This window comes from Pieris napi, chromosome 19 (genome assembly GCF_905475465.1).
Source record: "Pieris napi chromosome 19, ilPieNapi1.2, whole genome shotgun sequence".
NCBI lineage: Eukaryota > Metazoa > Arthropoda > Insecta > Lepidoptera > Pieridae > Pieris > Pieris napi.
The window spans coordinates 8,432,785-8,457,211 of record NC_062252.1 but is presented as its reverse complement, the minus strand read 5'-3'; the positions used below and the strand labels follow the sequence as shown (position 1 = coordinate 8,457,211).

General features: G+C 34.1%; 1 protein-coding gene across 2 annotated transcripts in view; it reads left to right on the top strand.

Annotated features, from left to right (window-relative positions):
- The window catches only part of LOC125059153 (lachesin-like), a 135,418-nt gene that overhangs the window by 62,180 nt on the left and 48,811 nt on the right, over nt 1-24,427 (top strand). For both annotated transcript variants that reach the window (XM_047663436.1, XM_047663435.1), the window contains exon 2: nt 23,596-23,747. In XM_047663436.1, the coding sequence (XP_047519392.1) occupies nt 23,636-23,747 (112 nt within the window). In that variant the 5' untranslated portion in view covers nt 23,596-23,635. The remainder of the gene's footprint in view (nt 1-23,595; nt 23,748-24,427) is intronic.

Sequence of the window (24,427 nt, the reverse complement as noted above, 5' to 3'; positions counted from 1 at the left end):
AACTTTAAACTCGTGTACATAAGTACACACACATGTTTTTTGTATAAAACAGGGCAGGAGGCTCACCTGATGTTAAGTGATACCGCCCATTCACACTCTAAATGCCAGAGGGCTCGCGAGTGCGTTGCCAGCCTTTTAAGAATTGGTACGCTCTTTTCTAGAAGTACCCTAAGTCGAATTGGTTCGGAAATACTTCAGTGGGCAGCTGATTCCACATAGTGGTTGTGCGCGGCAAACACTTCCTTAGTGATTATACGAATATAAAATAAATTTTTCATTCATTTTTAAAATAATTTTAAAGTCAATTGAAATCAGACAACTGTTCGAGAAATCGTTGTGGGACAAAATGTAAATATAATGAATAAGCATTGTTCATATTTTTATTCAATTAATTAAATTTCGAATTCAAATTTGTTTCATAAAATGAAATGCTTTAAAAACATGGATTAGCATTGTTGGAAGTTTTAAGGCTCGTTATTTTTTATCAAATTCAATTTCAAACTGATTTTCCTGGTCAAATTAAATTTATTTGTGCCTTAATAAGTAAATTTGTTTAATTTTGCTTTGAAGTAATATTCGACTGTGCCGGTACCAAGTCCCTTTCTCGATTTTGTTAAACGGAAGACAATTTTACAACTTATAATGGCGCTTTTATTATGTTAGCACACCTCTGCAAAACTCAAACGGCGAAAAAGAATAGATCGCTGTGCGTTGTAAGTTATTTGGCGGCAAAAGAGAAGCAAAATTCCCTGCTCTGACGTACAAAACAGAGGGTTAGGGTTAGGGTTGTAGGACTCCTTTTTCCGCAATTAGACTCCTGATTGGTCCATTGTGCGTTAAAGTCCTGGCTAATTTAGCCAGCCTAGCTCCTTCCAGAAGTTCACAGGCTTCCCGGAGTGACCTCACTGTTCCGAGGATTTCTGCGCGTTGATTAGCCACAGCCTCGCATTCCAGGACTACGTGGGTGACTGTTTCCTCTGCGCTGAAACACGTATAAAACAGATTATGATGATGTCTCTTTCTCAGTGGCGGATTTACAAATTTTCAAGGTATAGGCTGTGAAGTTAACCCTTCCTCAAACAAAAGTTGAATCAACAAGACCGATGTACAATCAAAGCAGTTGTTAACCTATTGTTAAATTGACGACTCATTTGTCTAGTGGTTAGTACCCCTGACTGCGAATCCATGGGTCCCGGGTTCGATCCCCGGCTGAGACGAACATCGATGTGATGAGCATTTGGTGTTGTGCTTAGGTCTTGGGTGTTTAAAAAAAAAACATATTAAAAGTATCAATTGATGTGTCAATGAACAATGTTTTTGGTAAAAAATTCTTAAGATATAATTTTATTAAATAGAATAGTGGACATTTTTAATTGGTCCGGAAAATAATTAAATTTATTCATATTTATTTCATATATTATTATTAATATTCAAATAATCCTCATAGTTTCGCGTACATCATATAAACAATAAATCAGATTACCTCTTGCCCCACAAAGGGTTAACTGCAACTATCTATCATAGAATTTGATGACAGAAAAATGGCATCGCTATACGATCGGCCTTCAATCAATCATGGCTCAACCATTTTTCACTGTCTCTTTAAAATTAGGCATATGTAAGAAAATATTTGCATGAACAACTAGGCGAAATTTTATAACTAGTATATTTATTTATACAAACTTCGTAAAAATAACAAATAATATAAATTAGAGTTGTAACGGGCTATGCTAACAAGCGATCTCTTCCAGGCAACTAGTAAGGTTTTTTTTTTAAAGAACAGGGGGCAAATGGGCAGGAGGCTCATCTGATGTTCAGTGATACCGCCGTCCATGGACACTCTCAATGCTAGAGAGCTCGCTAGTGCGTTGACGGCCTTTTAAGAATTGGTGAATGAACTCAAAGCGTAAGGTGAAGGAATAACGAGAAATATCGTTCAGCACGTTTACCCTTACACCCAAAAGTCAAGTACTTCTTTAAAAGAACAATTAGTCAAACAATTAGTTTAAAAGAACAATACATAGCAATAATAAAAATAATGAAAAAGTAATAAAAAGAAAATTAAAACAAATTTAAAAAGTTTGGTCCCTGTGGCAGTTTACCTTTTAGTGGTTAAAAAATTTGTAAATACTGAATATTCGAGTATTCTGATTAATTATATTTATTATTATTTATAACAATTAATAACTAATTAAAAAAAAAAAATTAATAACTTGTCCATGTAACAAGATGTAGATGCAAGGAACGAAGACGGTATCAAAAAGCCACTTCTTCCTTGCGTCTTTATCCTTCTGTGTAACATTATTGTTTAGCTTACAAACTCATCCAAATCACAAACGCCACTTTAAAAAAATCAATAAATAACTTCGGACTACGTCAACCAAATCGGCGTAAATTTTTACTTAATTCGCTAAGAATAGAATTTTCTGTATTTTTATTTAAATAGTTTTCGTCTTTTTTTAATTATAGTTGTTTTATTTAAATCATTATTTACAGCTTAAAATAGCAGCATGATTCTTAAGATTAGTTTTTAGTTTTCTATTTTGGTTTTGTAATTGTTAAATTCTTCGACTAATTTTAGCACTTTTTGCTCTTTGCCCTTAGATTTTTGTTTTCTTTTTCTTAACTAGGGTTGCCTGGAAGGGTATATGTTATTGAATGTATATCTAGCAAATAACTAATACAAAAAAGTGTTAATAAATAAATATACTTTAAACAAGTAAAGAAATTTAATATTTAAACCAAGGTCCAGTCGTTTAGAGTACTCAATTATATACACATAAACGTTTTTAGCGGTGGATATTTTATTTTTATAGTTTCTTGAAATTATACAGGAAATACAAGGATCGTACATTACGTTTTATGATGCGGTATAATAAGGACCTTAATAAAACCTTTTCCACGAGTGACTTTTGTAGCCTTAAGGCTATGAAAATAGTACCTTTTTAAAAAATTCGGAAACGCACTCGCGATAGAATCGTGGTAGGCTTTTTTAACCGACGACAAAAACTTTTTTATTACATTCATAATACTACTAGGCTCCTTCAAGTAAAGAGCTTGCCAATTCTTAAAAAGCCAGCAACACACTCGCGAGTTCTTTGGCATTGTGTGTCCATGGGCGACGATATCACTTAACATCAGGTAAGCCTCCTGCCTGTTTGAAGTTGTTGTGGTATACTATAAAAATACTTCTTTACACGATTATAAGTATACAAACTACATCAGCCGATTAAATTTCAATTAACTGAAATCTTCCTTAGAACGTTAATTTCATTAGGTTTTTTACAAAAGAGTTCAAAAATTTCTTTTGTTTTTCATAATCTTAGTTTCTAAGCTCAAACCACTTACCAAACAATTTGTTTATTACGCATAAAGCGCTTCATTACGTTTTTTTGACGTGAAAACGTCAAATAAATCGATGAACGCCGGCTGCACGCACGAAAAAGCAGGGCTCATTGTCCCGCTACGCTCATTGTCCCGTTACGCTCATTGTACACTTGCACCGCATCTATATCTCTTCCACACGATTGGTCTTTGCGTCCGAGGATTCACTCCTTCTTTGTATACACAATAGTGATAATTTAATAAAAATCATTCAATTTTATTCTTAAAAGTATACAATCATTTCATCAATGTTTTGTTATGAAGTCGTCCTGTTAAACTATCGTCCGTAAACCGACTTTATTACTTTTGTATTTGATAGCTATTTGATTTTACATGTTGTTCATACTCTCTAGATTAATATTTTATCTGTTCATTCGCCATCACGGTATTTATAGTCTGTGGTCCCTAACCCGCAAACACCTGTACAATTCATAATTCATACACTCACTGTGTTAAAGCGAACCACGAGTTTTGACGAATGCCTGGAATTTTTAACATCAAAGCGTTGTGACATTTTTGGAATTATTTAAAGAAAATATTTACCTTTTCTGTTTTACAAACGTTAAAATTATATTCTTCGAGACTAAATATACGGTATAATTCTCGCTTGCTTGTGTTTTAATCAAAATGAAAAATTATTTTTTGTTTATAATTTGACCTTCGTATCACCTACATATTATATTTTGTGTCAAAACTTCAAACAAAATTTTTAAAACAGGTTAAAGGGATCGGACCTCAATTTAGACACAAGTTTGCACGTTTTCCGAGCGGCTTGATCCATTCGCGTTGCATAGAGGTGTGTGATCTCTCTGCATCTTCTACCGCATTTACTATGGAGAGTGTTCAGAGGAGTTGTTCGGACTAATACCTGCAGCTGAGTTTCATCAGCAACGTCTAAGCAGAATACAAAATACCATCAGTTTGACCTTGACGTCCGTAGTTCCACAACTGAGCGTTTCTTAAGGCAATTTCTGCCACGCACCACCACTATGTGAAAGAAGCTGCCCACTGAAGTATTTCCGAATCAATTCGACTTAGGGACCTTCAAGAAAAGAGCGTATCAATTCTTATAAGGCCGTCAGCGCTTGCAGTGCAAGTGTTCATGGGCGGCGTTATTATTTAACATCAGGTGACCCTTCTGGCAGTGCGAGTGTCCATGGGCGGCGTTATCACTTAACATCAGGTGAGCCTTCTGGCAGTGCGAGTGTCCATGGGCGGCGTTATCATCTAACATCAGGTGAGCCTTCTGGCAGTGCGAGTGTCCATGGATGGCGTTATCACTTAACATTAGGTGAGCCTTCTGGCAGCGCCAGTGTCCATGGGCGGCGTTATCACTTAACATCAGGTGAGCCTTCTGGCAGTGCGAGTGTCCATGGGCAGCGTTATCACTTAACATCAGGTGAGCCTCCTGCCCATTTGCCTCCTGTAACATAAGAAAATACTGACTAATTTATATTTCTTACACTTATTTATCACAATTCAAATTATTTACATGTTTACAATTGTTTTGTGGAACTAAAATGAAATTAGTTTGTTCACCAGACATATTTACATTTCGATCACACCATTCGTATACGTTTTATTGGTTAAATTTTTATAGCTGCCACAGATTACAGCATATATCTATAAATAGCTTTCCCGCGTAAAACGGAATAATTTTAAATTTCGAATTTAAACCAAGCGTAGAGCTGGCCAGTTGAAAAATATCACCGTACTAATAATAAAATGGGATTCGGAACAATTTTACGAAATAATAGAATGTGGAATCGTGGAATGGCTATCCACTATCCATGTAACGTTAAATATTAGAACAGTATTCCGATTTTAGATAGGATTGCGAGGATTAACTCGATTTACTGAAGGTACGCTAAAATATATCCCGTGGGGTTTTTGGTAAGATAAAATTGGAAGTGAGAACTATTTGAGAATGAATTTTAATTGTATGTGGACTTTAATGATTCTTTTTATTGTATCACATTAATTAAAACGTACCTATACTACACTTATGAATACATACTTAATAAATATTCTACCATTAATATTCTCTATTTGCACAAATATAATAAGTTATTTGACAGTGTTGGCTGTCTATGCACATGGGTCATAGCAAAGACAATTAGAGTAATTGATTATAGACTTTAAGACTATATCACTTTCATTGTCTTTGGTCATAGTTTTTTTTATAGAAATGGCAGGAAGCTCCCTGCTGTTCAATGATACCTTCGCATAAGGACACTCTCAATGCCAGAGAGCTCGCGAGTGCGTTGCGGACCTATTAAGAGTTGGTACGTTCTTTTCTTGAAGAACTATATACTTCAGTGGTGCGCGAAAAAACTGCCTTAAAAAACGCTCAGTTGTGGAAAGATGGACGTTGAGGTGATATGGGTGGAATTTCGTATTTTGCCTCGACGTCCGATGATGAAACTCAGCAGGTATTAATCCAAACAACTCCCCTGAACACTAACGTAACCATAATATTATAAAAATAAATAAAGATTTTATATATAATTTGTAAAAATTACAAATAAACATGGCAACACTACTCAAGAGGTATTTACCAAAAACATTTATAAAATATTCGCTATACGGAAAACGGTAAAACATACTTCTACCAACATCATCCACAAATATTGACTCGATCGTATTTACATCCGAAACGCATCACACCGCTTCGACTTATGGTAATTCCTTACGTGACATAAACATTCCGAATATTTTGATACGCATTCCGCCTGGGAAAGATATCGACATTACCATTTACCAATGATGAGCTAAAACACAGATACGTTACGCAACGCTGTCAAAGATCCGGCGGTAAAACATAGACAGTAGATTATAACCGTGGTTATCGAAACGGTAAATATGGTAACGAACATGGCCCAAAGTCAATTTTGTATAATAAGACAGCTAAAGCTCGCTTAACGTCTCATGAAACATAGTTGCTAGTTTATTAAATGTGTAGGTATATATAGAATGTAAAAAACACTGTGTATTTAAATGTGTGTCAGGATTATCTGTATAGTAAATGTAGTGTGTATTAGCAAATTGCACTAAATAACTAACCATACGAAAGTGTGAGAACTAACAACCTAACAACCCTACGAATCCCTAAGCCAGGGATTTCCCAAAGCTCACCACGATAATTAAGGGATGGCGTCTTCGCCACTTTGACTTATTGTACATAAATTACACGTTATATACTATACTTTCAGATATTGTCACTTGTATAAAATGATTTTTGTGAGCTGTAGGAGTATCGCACACCTTCAACTATGAAAAAATTGGGACACCCTCATCAGACGTGTCAGCGTTTGACCAATGGTCAAATGAAATCTGAACAATGATAACTTAAACCTAGAAATACTATGTGTCTTGGCCCCAGTGAGTGATGTGGCTGTGGTTGTCATTACCATTTTGCCCCGGAATGACACTACCAACAAATTACAAGATAGTCAATACTTAAAATACGAGAAATAAAATAGGTTTAAGAGGATTCAAAGAACTAATACTATACATTATTGTTGTTTGTGCCAAGGTTAATAAACTTTTTGATAAACTATATTTATATTCGTAATATCACATCTATCTTTTTTTCTTCATCATTGCCCATTTTATCCGGCAATAAAGGCGAAGTGAAAAGAATAGGCCGAGACTTTAAAATACAGACGCATTCGAAAAATATCCATTCACTGTCGATTTATTCCGAGTAATTGTTCGAGTTTCCTTCGCGGAATGGTCGACTGACTGAGGATTTTCCTCTTTATAACCTTTTTCTTTTTAGATCATTTTGAATAAAGGAGAGTTAATGATGCATTTGACAAAGGTTTATCTATCAATACAACTATATTTTGCAGTATATTTACCACTTCGACTGTAGATTTTATGATATATGTTTAAAATATGTCCACAACAATGATAATCTTTATACTTATACTAGCTGACCCGGCAAACGTTGTTTTGCCATGTATATCAATTATAATAAAAAATAGGGTTTGATCGTAGAGGGGTGAAAATTAGGAGTTGTATGTATTTTTTAATGTTGTATCATAAAAAAATTAAAAAAATATTTTATCTAAAAATTAAAAAAAAATTTTAGGGGTGGACTACTCTTAACATTTAGGGGGATGAAAAATAGATGTTGTCCGATTCTCAGACATAACCAATACACAAAATTTCATGAGAATCGGTCAAGCCGTTTCGGAGGAGTTTAACTACAAACACCGCGACACGAGAATTTTATATATTAGATATAATTCTTATGTACGTGTGAATGTTACTGAAGCAGCTGGACTGATTTAAATGATTTTTTTTGGACACCTATCGGACGTATCGGATTTGACAGTCTCAGCTCTTATCTTACCCTTAAATCTGGCTATTTGTAGGTTCCCTGATGAAAACTTCCCCAGAGATATAACTTTATGTTAAACAAACACGTTTGATTGCGATATTAGGTCATTCAAATTCATTAAACATTGTTGAACATGTTATTTTGAACGCGTATTTACAAAATTGTACGCTTCCTTTAATTACATATTTTATTTTACCTCATATTTCATTTTGTTCGGACTTTATTATACATTTTACTTTGAATAATTATGAATACAATATTGATAAATGTTGGTAAACGTTAAAGGCAAAAGTTTTATCAATAATTACTTAACACGCCCGTATATAACTTTTAGGCCTATTCAGTACTTAATACAAATGGTACCTCGACCCATTTTTTTATTTATTCCTATATTACCTTACTACATACAATCATTAGCCTTCGACTTTTTGTGCAAGGCAAGCCGGTTTCCTCACGATGTCTTCCTTCACCGTTCGATCGAATGTTAAATATACGTAGAAAGAAGGTCCATAGGCGTACAGCCGTCGCACGCTGACGCCACTATTCCAACACTGCTACTGTACTCATATAAGTTTTGTAAACACGTAAAAATCAGTCAAAAGCTGTAATTCACTTAAATAAGTGTAAACTAATAAATACTCGGTACAAGTATGGAGTCCATTTGGCTGAAGTCCAAGTTTGGGTAAATGCCACAAAGTAGGCTTTACCGTGTTACCAAGGAGGCATCGCCGAATAACACTTGATTTATTTTAATGGAAGATGAAATTCTCGAATATTAATGGTGTTTACTTAAAATACTTCTAACTACAGTTAGGCAGTTAAACGCTAAAGTTCAACGTAGGTAGAGGACGCCGTTTCAATCTATATACACTTAAAATTCATAGCGAAAACATAGTTTAAAGTTATCAAAAACCTTTATAACCAGTGAACAAAAATTTGTTTACTGGTTATACAATAAAAAATAACATACGCGTTGAATTGTAAGCTCGTAAGTTTTTCAATAGGTTTAAAAACTTTAAAATCGCTTAAAGTATTAACAAATGCTATTTACCGGGTTATAGTATAATCATCATCATCATCATCATCAATGACTATACAGCTCCTTGTAGCCTCCTCAAGTACACATCGCCATCGCAATCTTATATCATATTGTTTTGAGGTCTTTGACAACTCCATCCCACCAACGCAGCGTCATTCTACCGGGATTTTTCTTGCCAGCGGTTCGTGAGTTCAGGACCTTGGGGCTCTGTCATCCACCATTCGGTGCACATGTCCCAACCACTAGAGCCTATTGCACCCTATGAATTGGACGATGTTGGCGTCGTCAAGGATGTTATAAAGTACTTCAGTGTAGCGAATACGCCAAACACCGTCATCGCTAACAGGACCAAAGATTCTTCGAAGAATCTTCGCTCGAAATAAGGAATCTCGCTTTTTTGTAGTTAGGTAGATTAAGATTGAAATCCAAGCACTGTTGGCCTTTTTTAAAATAAATTGCATAGCTTATGTTACTGAGATAATCTAACGTTAAAAGTTTTTGCAATCGGTGCTTTTTCACATACTAAGTAGAATAATTAAGACCATGATACCTAGAATGTACTAAACTGACATATGTTTATTAGATTCAATGTATATTTTTCTATTCAATGGTTTGAGTGTATCGTGCAGGGCACTCACCTTAGGTGGCCGGCAGTCCGACATGACCGGATGGAGATCAATGGCTTAACGTGGTCTTCGAACCCAATGCACATATGTGGGCTCCAAAAGGCATATGAAACGTATCTTCTATAGAACTCTGCCTTATTTTACCTAAGGGCAATCGCTTGTAAAGTTTTCTTAATAAACGATCTGATCACTAAAAATGGGTCGAAATGTTTTAAATTTTTCATCTCTGTTCATTAGTGTTTATCTAATATATAAAATTCTCATGTCGCGGTGTTTGTGGTTAAACTCCTCCGAAACGGCTAGACCGATTCTCATGAAATTTTGTGTGCATATTGGGTATGTCTGAGAATCGGACATCTATTTTTCATCCGCCTAAATGTTAAGGGTGGTCCATCCCTAAATATATTTTTGTTTTAGATATTTTTTCTGTTTTTATTTTTTTATGATACAGCATTAAAAAATACATACAACCCCTAACTTTCACCCCTCTACGATCAACCCCTATTTTTTTTATTATAAATAATATACATGGCAAAACAACGTTTGCCCGGTCAGCTAGTTTCTCAATGAAAGTTCTAGAAACTCAATTGTATTCGATAACATTGTAGCAACATCTACGATCTGCGCCTATAATCAGTACGATGACGTCACACCCTTGAAGCGAGATTCAAAGTGTATGAATACAATACAAGATTTCGATATCAACTTCTGGGGCTTTAGAACAAGCCAGTCACTTCTTAGACTGGTCGAGAATTCTGCCTCGTTTATGGAAAAGCAAACCTTTCTCGATATTCTCTACTTTCTCTATTGTGGCTACAATTGAGGTTGAACACGGATTAGATGCTTCAAGTCTTATTGCTTGTTTTTCTCGTAGCATCACTACTTAGTATAAAACAAAGTCGCTTTCTCTGTCCCTATTTCCCTTTGTATGCTTAAATCTTTGAAACTACACAACAGATTTTGATGCGGTTTTTTTTAATAGATAGAGTGATTCAAGAGGAAGGTTTATATGTATAATAACATCCATTAAATAGTGGAGAAGTACTGTTATTTTTGAGGTTTCTAATGTGATGTCGTAAATAATTACATTTTTTCCGCTTACATTGCAAACGCAGGCTGAACCCTACGAGTTTTATCAAAATAATGTACTAAGTATTGTACACATTGAAAAGGTCTACAGAAAATTCCGTGATGGTATATGTCTATCTCTTATGGATAACCCACAATAACTTTTTTTTGTCATTTACTTTTTACGACAAATAATGGCTAATTTTCGAAGCGATTTTAACCAATACAGCATTAATCCTTAACCAATTAAATACCTTGAATACATTGTTCATTTAATATAGATCTATATGGCCCTTTACACCGTATGATTTAAGTGAATATTTTCGAAGATATTACAGATTTAAAAATTGCGGGACGTAGCGTTTGCGGCGGTACCGGCCGGCCACACAGTTTTTCTGTAGTGTATTTAGTATCAGCATTGCACCCGTGCGAAGCCGGGGCGGGTCGCTAGTCTATAATAATAATAATAATAATAAGCCTCTTATCCTGAACTGTTTCTTTGACTTTGTGGTTGACTCTTATCTTTAAGTTATAAAATATCTCTGAGTTCAGTGTGCCTCTTGGCAAAGGCCTCCTCTAACAATTTCCATTGTACTCTGTCTCTTGCAACCCTTCTCCATTTTGAGCCTGCTGTTAATTTTAATTCGTCTTCCCATCTCTTGCTTTGTCTTCCTCTGTTCCTTTTCCCATCTCTAGGGTACCAGTCAGTTATGATGTTGCTCCACTTTTCTTGTTTATCACGTATCATGTGCCCAGTCCATCTCCACTTCAAACTATCTATTCTAGTGAGTATGTCTGTGACTTTTGTCTTACTTCTTATGGCAGTGTTTCGTATCTTATCTTGTTTCTTAATACCTATCATACTTCGTTCCATAGCTCTTTGGCAGTGTTCTAGCATGTTTCTGTAATGTTTTGTGAGAGCCCAAGTTTCACATCCATATGTAATACATGGGAGAATGCTGGTATTGAAAACCTTCCTTTTGATACCAGTACTCAGATCTGTGGATTTCATGATCTCTTGTAGCATCTACAGTAACATAAATATTTTAGTATTAAAATGAGTTACGCTTATTGTAAAGAACGAAATTGTGAGGAAGTCATATAATTTCATTGTATATGATTTTCGGTATTATATGAAACTCAATAAAAGTCGGTTCTCATAAAAGGAATAATTTACGAAACGTACCAGGTCGTTCAGTTGGGAATAAAGGTTCGAATATAAATATTATTGTACTGGATTTACTATTACGATAAATTGTGATTTTATCTACGCTAATATTGTTGAATGGTAAGATTTATGTTTGTAATAAATATACCTACTGAAAATCTGCTGTACTGAATTGTGATCCTATTCTGTAAAAAGATTATATTGCCTACCACCCTTAAGCCTTGATATAACTCACGGCTCATTGGTCTAGTGGCTAGTACCCCTGACTGCGAATCCATGGGTCCCGGGTTCGATCCCCGGCTAAAACAAACATCAATGTGATGAGTATTTGGTTCTTAGGTCTTGGGTGTTTAAATATGTATTTATATGTCTATCTATAATATGTATGTATATCCGTTGCCTAGAACCCATAACACAAGCTTCACCAGCTTAGCATGGGACTAGGTCAATTGGTGTGAATTGTCCAATCATATATTTAAAAAAAAAACTACCTGAACTAGCGAACTGAGAAATCGACTCCTGGTAGTCTTCCCTGGGAGATACGACCTCCAATTGTAAAAAAAGAGTATACTCTCAAAGGCCGGCAACGCACCCACATAAACATGGCCGCATGGGCTTTGACGACTGCCCTTTTTGTGCGATAGGCTAGTTTGCCCTAGAGCAGTTTTGACCTAGTGGCTTCAGCGTGCGACTCTCATACCTGATGTCGTAGGTTAGATCCGCGGCTGTGCACCAATGGACTTTCTTTCTATGTGCGCATTTAACATTTGCTCGAACGGTGAAGGAAAACACCGTGAAGAAACCGACGTGTCTTAGACCCAAAAAGTCGACGGCGTGTGTCAGGCACTGGCGGCTGATCACCTACTTGCCAATTAGATTTAAAAATGATTATGAAACAGATTCAGAAATCTGAGGCCAAGACCTAAAGAGGTTGTAGCGCCACTGGTTTATTTTATTTTTTAGGCTAGTTAAAACAAATTCAATTAATGGTAACTCACCTTCTATCTATAAGTTATTGTATACCTGTATATTATTCAAGAATTGTTTAAACATCTCTTGAATTTCCCCATCATTTTATTATTTCTAGTTATTACATACTGGCTTGGTTTTTGTACATACGGGCGACACACTTTGAAACTTAGGTCCATATTTAATGTCAGCTGTCATCGTTATCATATATCAAATTTCACGTTTTTATTTTTTCATGATAAAACATCGAAACAATAAAGGCTGCTACGGTGAATAGCCAGTCTTTAAGAGTGGTCATTACATTACATTTGATTTCATAATTAAAAATATCGTTCTAAGTATACATTTACAGCCAGCCTTGCGATTCTGTAACTAATTTTTCGAACTCACACAGCGGTTTTCGCATCGGCGGTCGCTCTCAAATCAGTCGTGAAGCAGTCATTTTATGATTTGGCAAGATTCTGAAAAGGATTGTTTATCAGAATGCCAAATAAAATGACTGCTTCACGACTGATTTCACCGATGCGAAAACCGCTGTGTGAGTTCGAAAAGTGAGTTACAGAATCTTACAGAATCACAGGGCAGTTCTCAAAACAAACTGAGCTTTTACATGCCTGTCTATACATATTATTATTTGTACCTTTTCATTAGATTTTATTTTATTTCATTTTCGTTATAGTTGCATCTTATTTTTAGTATGTTTTTGTTAATTAATTATGCATCTCTTGTACTTTACCCTCTGTGGGTGTTTCTTTTTTTATTGTGCTATACTAGGGTTGCCTGGAAGAAATCGCTTGTTAGCGATAAGGCCGCCCGTTGCCTAATAACTTATGTAACCTACTTTCTTACTTTTTGATTTTTTTCTATATGTATAATTATGTGTTATATGGCAATGAAGTATAAATAAATAAACAAGGGATCGGACGAGAAAATTTGCCAATAACGCACTTGTTCATAATTTTGTTGTAAATGTAAAGAACAGCGACCATAACATACATATAGAACAAAAATTCTATAAAGTACCTGTAGCGTGGAAACGCTTACGCCCGTTGTGAAACGTTTCGCACGCGACCATCCGTTACCGACTAATGCCCGTCCGGTTAAAACTGTTGCCGGATTACACGGTTTTCCTGAGAACTTTGTTGATTTTACCTTGACAAACTACATTTTTCGTTAGTAGCTAAATACAGTAAAGTAACAGCTGTATACGGGATTAAAAAGAGTGGCGGAGAGTTTATTGCCAGTTCTTTTCTTCCATGCTACGCCCTTGATTTGAGAACTGGCAGTAGGTAAATGTAAAATTAGAAGCATTTAATGTAATTTTCTTTTTTTTACGTTCATTGTGTTCACTTGTACATTGTGTTACCTACATGAATAAATGATTTACATACATACATAATATATTACTTTGATACATAGTATTTTGATAAATCTTATTATGCGTGATATGATAAGTTTAACAAGGTTATTTCAAAAAATTTTGTAACCCTTGTGCTGCAAACATAAGTGATTACGTTCTCGGAAATTGAATGAAGACATCGCGTTTTATGTTCACAATTAACTTTAATTTTCTTAAAGGACATTCTCGGAATTTTCTTATTCGCCAAAAGGGTTGTTTATCTTTTAAGGCGAATAAAAGATCGTGACTGTTTAACTTGCAATTACTGAGGAATGCTTGTGTATTTTTGAGATGTTTTTAAAACTGTCCAAAGTGATATTTCTTTTCATATTATTTTTTTATTTATTTACACTTTGTTTCCTTAAACACCCATAAAACACAGATTATTAAGTTATTAGACAATGGACGGCCTTATCGCTAACAAGTGATTTCTTCCGGGCTTCCTTTCTCTGGTATGATAAAATAATAAAACATACCTAGTATTTGTAATGTACAAAAAGTGCATAAATAATTAACAATAAAATTACATGTAACACTAGAATTATAAAAAAATAATAATAAATAAAAGCTAATCGTAGGTAATCAATTCGACCGTAAGTCGACCCTTCAAGAAAAGAGGAACTCTCTTAAAATTATTCTTAAAAAGCCGGCAACGCACTCGCGATCCCTCTGGCATTGAGAGTGTGCATGGGCGGCGGGGCGGTATCACTTAACATCAGATGAGCCTCCTACCCGTTTGCCCCCTGTTATATATATAAAAAAGAGTTAACGAATCATATTATATCTATAAGTAGCTTATAGTTACGAGGTATTATATATATATAAATATAAATATATAAATATAAATGAATATATATATATATATTCTGCACTACTATATGTCAGTAACAAAAAGTGCTTAAAACATAAATTTTTTTTTAGACTAAGTGGAATTGGTTCGAAAATCCTACAGAAAATGATACAGTTCCTATCTGGTTGGAAAAAGTGGTGGTGCGCGGCTGAAACTGCCTTAAAAAACGTTTAGTTGTGGAACCACAGACGTTGAGGTGATACGGATAGTATTTTGAATTCTGCCTCGATGATGATGAAACTCAGCTATTAATCCGAACAACTCCACTAAACACTCCATGGTAAATGCGCTAGAAGATGCAGAGAGAATCTCTCTCACGCAACGCCAAGGGAAGTGACTACAGTAAAAGATATGTCATCTAAATAATTTTTAACTGTACTATAGATAAAAGCCTAAATAATGTATAATATTAAAATCTGTAATCAAGTTTATCTTTGCCCTAATTATCCATCAACAAAACATTCTAGTCTGAAGCGGTAATTACGACAGCAAATGATTATAATTATCACTCAATCAAAATGTTACTAAGCATCATTATACCGTGACCTTGTTTTACGAATAGCCCTCGAATAACCCTTCGGGAAAATTCAAAATTCAGTAAAGATTTTGTTTATTAAGATACAACTATAAAGGGAGCGGAAGCGATTATGAAAGGGTACTTAGACCCGTTTAAATATGCTACCTACCTGTATTCTTTCGAATAAAATATTTAAAAAAAAACTCTGAAACCATAGACTTTTGACAAGACTTTAAAAACCATATTAGATGATTTATTACTGAGTATAAAACCTACATAAATTGTTTTGCTTTTTTCTGATACGTATTTGGTTTCAAAAAAACAAATGAAACATTCTTAATTTAAAAAGCCCGCCAATACCCTACTCCGTGCAAGATGGCGTCGGTCTAGTCCCTATGACATACCACACCAGTAAACACAATAAATAAATGTCATGATCTATACGTGTTAATTATATTTCTGAATTACACAAATACTATGTGTCTCCGACGAAATTAAATATAGTATTAGAATTAGACAAGCGAATACATATTATTTACAAGCATGTTACGTCTTCGGCGATTCGACTATAGAGTCGACAGTCATATGACCGTTTTGTATCACGTGACTGACGTATAAAAATATTATTTGTAATTGTAATTTTTTTTATAAATTAATAATTACTCCATAACGCTGTGTACAAATCGCAATTTCTCTTTATTTTTCATACTGTCAAATAGGCGATTTATCTCCGTTCAGTTTCGAAATTCGTTAACACTTTTTGCCGTGATTGGGTAACAAATTTTGGCAGTTTAAAGTAATATTATTTTAAATTTTGTTTATAACTTTGGGATTCATACATACTCATACTATAAAATAATGTTCTAGTATTTGCATTAAATTGGGTAAAAATTGTTGATTATCAACATAAATCCCATACCTTTCATTATGGGATGTGAAGGCAGAATACAAAATACCATACTATTTCTAAAGGTAGTTTTTGCGGCGCACCACCACTATGTGGGACGAGCTGCCCACTGAAGTATTTCCGAGCCAATTCGACTTAGGGTCCTTCAAGAAAAGAGCGTAGCAATTCTTGAAAGTGCCGTTAACTCACTTGCGAGCCTTCTGACAATGTGAGTGTCCATGGGCGGAGGTATCACTTAACATTGCCTGAGCCTCCTGCCCGTTTGCCTCCTATTACATAAAAAAAAACGATTGATCGCTATCGTGTAGCACCAAAACATACCTTAGTTCACTTATTATATTGCAACTTGAAGACTGTAATAAATGACCGCTCTTAATTTCAGTTTCGAAGTGTCTACTTCGCTTAAATTTTGGTCGGAGATTTTGCAACTATTCCCTCGTTAATCATTTTTAGAAATAATGGCGTCACTCCGACTTTATTAGATTTCGTTGCAAACGATTTCGTTAAGTAGTAACTAAAATATATTTTATATAATCTCATTCGGTAATGTTCTAGTTTTGAAATGAAAAACAGACTTTTATTGGCATATTTACATACTTCTTTAAGAAAATTCTAACGAAACAATGTTTTAAAATATTTTTTTAATTATTAAAGTACAATGTGTCCCGACCAAGGAGGTTTCAATTCAATTTAAGTACACATAATCTGTGGTGAGCGCGCTACGCGCGCAACGCACTATTTCCGAGTCAATAGCCCAATAACAGACTTTTTCCATTTTGGCGCTATTTCGTACATACGAATTTGAGTAATATTTTGTTGGATAAAACTTTAGTAGCAAAAATGTCAAGCAACACCGACGATTCCGATTAAAATTTAACTCCACCTGTTATTCTAGAAACATAATATGCAATAATCATGTTATATTAGGCTAGGTATATTACAGAGACAAATGTTAGTTTGAAGTTTGACATCTGTCAAAATCCGATGATCATTTGACAGCTGAGTTTTGTCATGCACTTCCTATGAACATATTTTATTAGCGCCAAATATTACGCCTTATAAACATTTATTCGAAATTCATAATTTTAGTTTCATAAATACTGATGAGGGTGATGTAAAATATTTTCACTCGGCCGATGGTCACATTTTTTAATTGACTTATTGCTTTGTTTCATTTGGATTGTGTTGGATGCTTTTTTTATTACCTTTTTTGTCTATTATATTTGTTAGTCGATTCGTCCTCAATTTTATAGTTGTATAGTCAGTGTTTTGTGCGTTTTGTGACTATTCTAAGGTATCAGTAGGTTATCAGTCTAACCTCTCTTACTGCTCCAAACTAATATAATTCCCGATATCCTGGAGACTGACAATTATGGGTCTTTCTTGTTGTTAAGGAAACGACGTATATTCTCAGGACTTATTATTTTAGTATAAAAATGTGTATCGACGGCCACCGTACCGTTCTTTTAGGTATAATATGAAGATTTCGATAGCTTCTATCTTTTATATATAGCAGCTTTCATTGCTGTATGAGATCAAAAGATGTTCCGTTCACAGCTCACGTCATGTACATCGTCGTTGACATATCGTGCATTGAACTGACAATCGACTTTTTATTACCTGAATTTATTGCCGAGCACTTTTTCTTTTGTTGAATTTTATCTTTATTATGCTTACTTAATTTAAATTATTTATGACACTTTTGCAAACTTTATTTGTTCAGTGACAATTGAATATCATGAGTTGAGATAGTCTGTGGTACATTTAATAGATTTTAAATATCTAAACAACTGCTATTAGTACGCTGTATTACAAATATAATAAATTTCAAGCAACAGAAATATTATTATCAAATGTATTGCGATATACACTTACACTATTCTTACATATTATTATAAACTGTCGGCATTTGTGCCAAACGGATGTAATTTGCATATATACAGTATAACAGTGTAACATGGTGTAATGGTTGCAGCTCCTTACAAACGTTGTGTACAACAAAAAACTTGGCGATTAAAAATATTGGCGGAGAGTTTATTGCCAGTTCTTCTCTTCCGTTCTACGCCCTTGATTTGAGAACTGGCAGTAAATCTAAAATTAGAAGCATTTAATATATATTTCTGTTTTTCACGTTCATAAAAGTACATTGTGTTACCTAATGAATAAATGATTTTTATTTTTTTTTCAATATTGTTTGGTAACTAAGGGATAGAGTAGCAAATAGACAGGAAAACCGTATGTTCTAATTGTTTCTATCCAAGCCATTTTTTATTTGAAAAATAGCGTTTTATTCTTTGTCACAAATAAATTGGATAGTTGAAATTTTCTTAACGTATAGTTTTCAAACGTAATGGGGTCAGGCCGTGGGGACGTTGAAAGCCTTTCTAAAAGGTGTAAGACAATAGTGCTCCAATTCCAACTTTGTGCAATTCAAATACAGCAAGTGTTTTGAGATAAAAGTTAGGAAATAACTAGTCTTAGCCCGTACCGAGGCCCAAGGAAGCCTTAATGTTAGGGCCATAATAAACGTTAAATATAAACTATTTTATATTAAAATTTTGTTTACTTTTATAAACTTTGATTAAAAAAGGAAGTGTTGGCCTAGTGGCATTAAGGTACTACTCTCATTCTTGAGGTCGGAATGACACCAATGTTAACTGCGCACATAGAAAGAAAGTCCTTTCTATGTGCGCAGTTAACATTCTCTCGAACGGTAAAGGAAAACATCGTGAGAAAACCGGTTTGCCTTAAATCTTGCCTTTCCAAAAAGTTGACGTCGTGTGTCAGGCACGAGGCTGATCACTTACATGCATATTAGAGTAAGTAAAGGCCGATTTACACTAAAGCACTAAAGAACTTGCATTTCAACTTGTACTAAAATACTCTCCTAAACACTAAGATAATGTAAATCAGCCCTAATAGTAATTTACCATTCTAGTTTCCGATAATCCAATAACATAAGTGTCATTTAGATTTACGAACTCTTCAATAAGTAAAGTTACTTTTTTGTTAATCCAGCGTCGCAACCCCACTAACCCTAATGTTATCTTAGTTATAAGCTCATGTTTTTAACAATTAAAGCCAGTTCTTACCCAGCTTCAAACAAAAGTTTTATTTTAACTTAATTCGCCACTGGTTTCTTTATAATAAAAGAAACAATTCATCCTTCCTTTTTATGAATTTCTCTTTCAGTTATAGTGTTATAAACGATATGAAAAGACATCCCATAGTACTTACATTTTAATGTGCTGTCCGCAAACATTTATTTCTCACTTGGACTTTTAATGCTTCCAAACACATCGGGCCTCCGATACTTCCCACGTGACCCTGTTAAATACAAAGTTGTACATCAATACATCTTACTTCCACCGCAACAAAGAAGGCTCTCGGGGCATTAAAACTTGCTACTCGAAAGGACGTTAATGGCCAAAAACTTCAACTTTGTATACTGAAGTACTAATTGCGAAGTTTTAATAAGGTTTTTGAACAGTTCCGTTATTAAGACTATTCCTCCGTCAGATTCCGTTAAGTCTAAATCTACATCTATTGGAATATTTAAGGACTATTAATAATTTAAACATTTTTATTTTCCAAATGAATGTATTTTGCAAATATGGGGTGGGATTCATAATACACAAGACGCCGAAAAACAAGATGATCTTTGGAGGAGGCCTTTACCCAAACCGGGGTTCCTGTTAATTCATAAATAAATAATTTATATATATATATTACAAACATAATGTAAGCTCATCTACTAACAAAAATCATTTTTTTTGTTACTGTTATATAGGAACTACTAACTATTGTAATACAGGAAATAAAAAGGCTCATTATTATTAGTATTCAAGAGAGCATTCTTAATGCTTGGAAACATGCTGGTCTTGCTCCATAGGAAAATCATAGAGCCGGGACAAAATTAAATTGGTTGCTGATTTTTTGCTTTAACATATTTTTTTTTTTATTTTTATTTTTTTTATTTATAATGCTAATTTTTTTTTTCTATCTCACACACTGTTTTGTTGTGTTTTTTTAATGTTAATATTCTACGGTTTCGATATTTGTACATATGTGAGGAACATGTATACTAACTTTTTTAGTAAAGTAGTTTATTCTTCACATATAATTATTTAACAAATGTAACAAAATATTATAAACCTATTTTAAAAGAGTAAGTGTGGAGTTTCTTGCCCATTCTTCTCCACACGAAACTACCTTTTGGAAGGGGCAACTAGAATCTTCTTTGTATTTTTTTTTTGACGTTCAAAAGTGCCATTTTAGATGGTCTAATTGAAATAAATGTTTTGACTTTGACTTTTTTTGAGTATATATTTTGCACGCACAGAATATAGTAGGTATGCATGTTTGTTCAAACATTGCGCAAAATGTTTCTTTCTTTTCTTTTTTCTTTTTACAAACAAAAAACGATAATCTTTTAAATTACTGTCAGGGAAAAATCAGAACAATTAATGTCCACGCATATCTGGTAATGTTACCTAGGTATATAATTAATTAATATAATATAGTATAATTAATATAACATATATTTTACACGCTTTATATTAGCTTCACCTGTATGTATGTATGTATGAATGTGTGTAACCGACTCCTTCGGACTCGATTTTAACCCACTTTTAACGGACAGATTTAATTCAAACTTTGCGCACCTATCAAAGATCGATGACAATACAATAATCCGAAAAAAAAAATAATTTAGGCTGAAAATGGTAATGAACAAAAAATACTGGTATTATTGTGAAAAAGCGTGGGGCGCTCTGCGCCATATTTTTCGTCTATCGTCTATCGTGTGTTCTAGTTTTTTTTAACTATTATTTATTCTAAATTTATTTTATTCTGATTTCATAGTATTTTGATATACGAAAAATTGACAGCATAAATGTCACTGGTATATCAATCACTTACATAAATTCACACATTGACAGCTGTCAAGTTACAGTTACCCCGCTGCCATCAGTATTGTAAAAGAGGGCTGGATTTCCGCCATTACCAATTTGGAAAGAAGTTCAATATATTAAATATATTCAGAAGATTTTTATTGTATAGATATGTATATGTTTTGTTTTCCTAAATAAATAAATAAGAGAAAAACAGAAAAAATATATTTGACTATTAACGACTTTTGAGATATTGTATAGTTGGTACATCTACTTCTTCTATTATCTAACGTATTATATCGACCCCAGTGAGATATACCTACGATAAATAAAACTTATATAGATTAATTATCTACGATGAAAGCATATGACTAAAATATATTTAATTTGCTTATATTTTACCTACCCATATCTAACTTACATATATGAAATATAATTAATATATTTTTATTGTATTATTCTAGATTAAAGTTGGTGATTCTATAATTTTTTTTATATGATTTAGTTATGCACTTCTTGCACTTTACCCGTTGTTTCTTTTTTTAGTTTTTTCCTTACTAAGGTTGCCTAGAATACATCGCTTGTTAGCGATAAGGCCGCCCGTTGCATAAGATATAGGATGAGATAAACATTAGGAAAAAGGTCAAGGATAGGTCCTCTATCACAAAAGTATACAAAGAGTATTCGAAATGGACGGGACACGCCTTCCGAAGAGCTTTTCAGCTGGGAAGTGGAGGAAAATTGGTTCACAAAAACTTAAAAAAAAAATGAAAAATAGGCAAACAGTACAAGTGATAGGAAGACTACATAAAAAAGTAAAGTTAAAGTAAAAAATCATTTAATCATATTATAGGTAACATAATTTACACTTATGACTCTAATACTCATAAATTTAATGCTTCTAATTTTAAATTTACAGCCAGTTCTCAAATCAAGGGCGTAGAGCGGGAGAGAAGAACTGGCAATAAACTCTCCGCCACTCTTTTTAATCGCCATGTTTTTTTTAACACAACGTTTGTAAGGAGCTGCAGCCATTACACCATGTTCCACATGACATATCAAGTAATTAATAATAATAACCACATAAAAGTGGTCGCAGGCAAGGTTTAGCCAAGATTATTCTGGAAGAGAATGAATAGGTCCGGAAGGGGACTTGGTCGGAATCGGCAAGTTTGTTTTTTTTTTTAATTTCCTTTGTGTGAAGTCCGAAATAAAGGCTTTGTGTAACATGTACTTTTACAATATCACCATAAAGGAGTGAGAGGAGGGAGGATGCTCGACCAGATAACCACTAGCCAGCCCCCTGTTATATATATATATATATATATATATCCTTAGCGGAATACCCGTATGCACGTTGCAGGGTCATCATCGCAAAGATGGGTCGCTACCGGTACAATCAAATTAGGTTAAAATGTTTTTGCGACACTTGATCATTTTTCACGGGCCATCGAATTCTCTTGAAGGATAACTTCGCTTAAACAAACAGAAAGTACTAAATGGTATGGAATGAGAGAAAACTATTGCATATATGTAGAGGGTATCACCCGATATTTGATTTGTATTGTATAATAATTCAGTGCGCTCGTCCGACACAGGCGCCGATCAAAGAGCAACTAAACTCAACGATCCATCATCCAACGCACTACTGACAAATTGTCATAATGACAATTTACAGCCTGTAAGCTGTCTATGATTTTGCGTTGTGTTGCAATGGCTGTTTTATTAGTATGCTAATAAAAACAATCACGGTCAAAAACAAATGACATCGTGTTATCTTATTTCATTATTTGTGACTTGTAATAAATACCCATATAAATAGCAAATTTAATGATGTTTAGGTTACTTTCAAATATTTTGTTATTTAGCCTACGCGTGATAAATAAAATTATCGTAGGAGCGGACGGATCCAAATGAGTTCGATTTTGGCAAGATCATCTATCTTCTTACGTACTAGCGTAGCGATATTGGCAATACGATTTTTATTTTTTACTTACAATAATCCGAAGAAGATACGATGTATAATTTGTTATATGCTAAGCTCTTCAAGCATATGTATATTGTTTCAAATAAAAGAAAATTAAAACAAATTTAAAAAGTATGGTCAGTGGCCTGTGGCAGGGTACCTTTAATGCTGGCAACATTTCGTCGCTGTATTGCGATACTTATTCGTTGAGCCAGAAAAGTACCAGCTCTGGGGTCACCGGTACTATCTATAAATACCTAATATAGTTATTACAATACACAATATGTGTTTATAGACACTAATGCTACATAAATCGTTTTATTGGGAAATTGTATTTAATTCCGATATCTAAAGAAACTTATTTTTATTTGAATATATCGAGCTCGTTATCTGATGAACTCACAAATCATTGTTTTTACAATTAAAACACTATAGTATTCTAAAATATCATGTTTTTTTCAGACAATGCATCAATCACAGAAGTACAACGAATGGATGCGGCATGGCTAGCACCGGGGTACAGAGAGCAGAGATGCAAGCACGAACAATCGGGCACCGTCTCCAAATCAGCATCCTGATCATTGTCATGCTATTGGGCTTCAATGAAAGCCAAGGTAAGCTTTTTATAAAACAAAATTGTTCTGATGCAATAGCAATGCTTAAAAGACCCTGTATTGTGGGTGATAGTTCTTCCGTGCTATATGGTACATGCTTAAAATCAAAGGAATATAAGTAATACATATATATATATCGGAGAAATGAGAGATGTAAAATATTGGTTGCCTGGAAGAGATCGCTCGAACGCGATAAAGCCGCCAGTTGCGCTCCTTTTCATTTAATTATGTCAACTGTATTATATTTCTGTATACAAGTGTTTATAAATAAATAAAATAAAAAAAACATATTTCTTAGAATCTTAGAATTTTCGTAATAATCACTCAAATCAATGAAATATCTAAAATCACATCGAAATCTGTCGATCCGAAACATTGATTCGCTAAACCCATTATACCGATTGCATAACACCAATTAGTGCAGTACGGTCATAGGCCATTATTTCGTTTTTACGACCACATTCACTTAACTGCAAATGCTAACGGGAATAATAGTCTGTGGTCTGTTTGTTCAGATAGAACAAAATTAATTTCATTTGTTTAATACGCATATATTAGGGGCTTCATTCACAATAAATCATCTATCTAAAAACCTATATAGATAAAAAATATATTGGTTGTTTGTAAAGTAGGTTTACGATCGAGATGTTTACATGATAACGTCTTATTGGTGATATAAG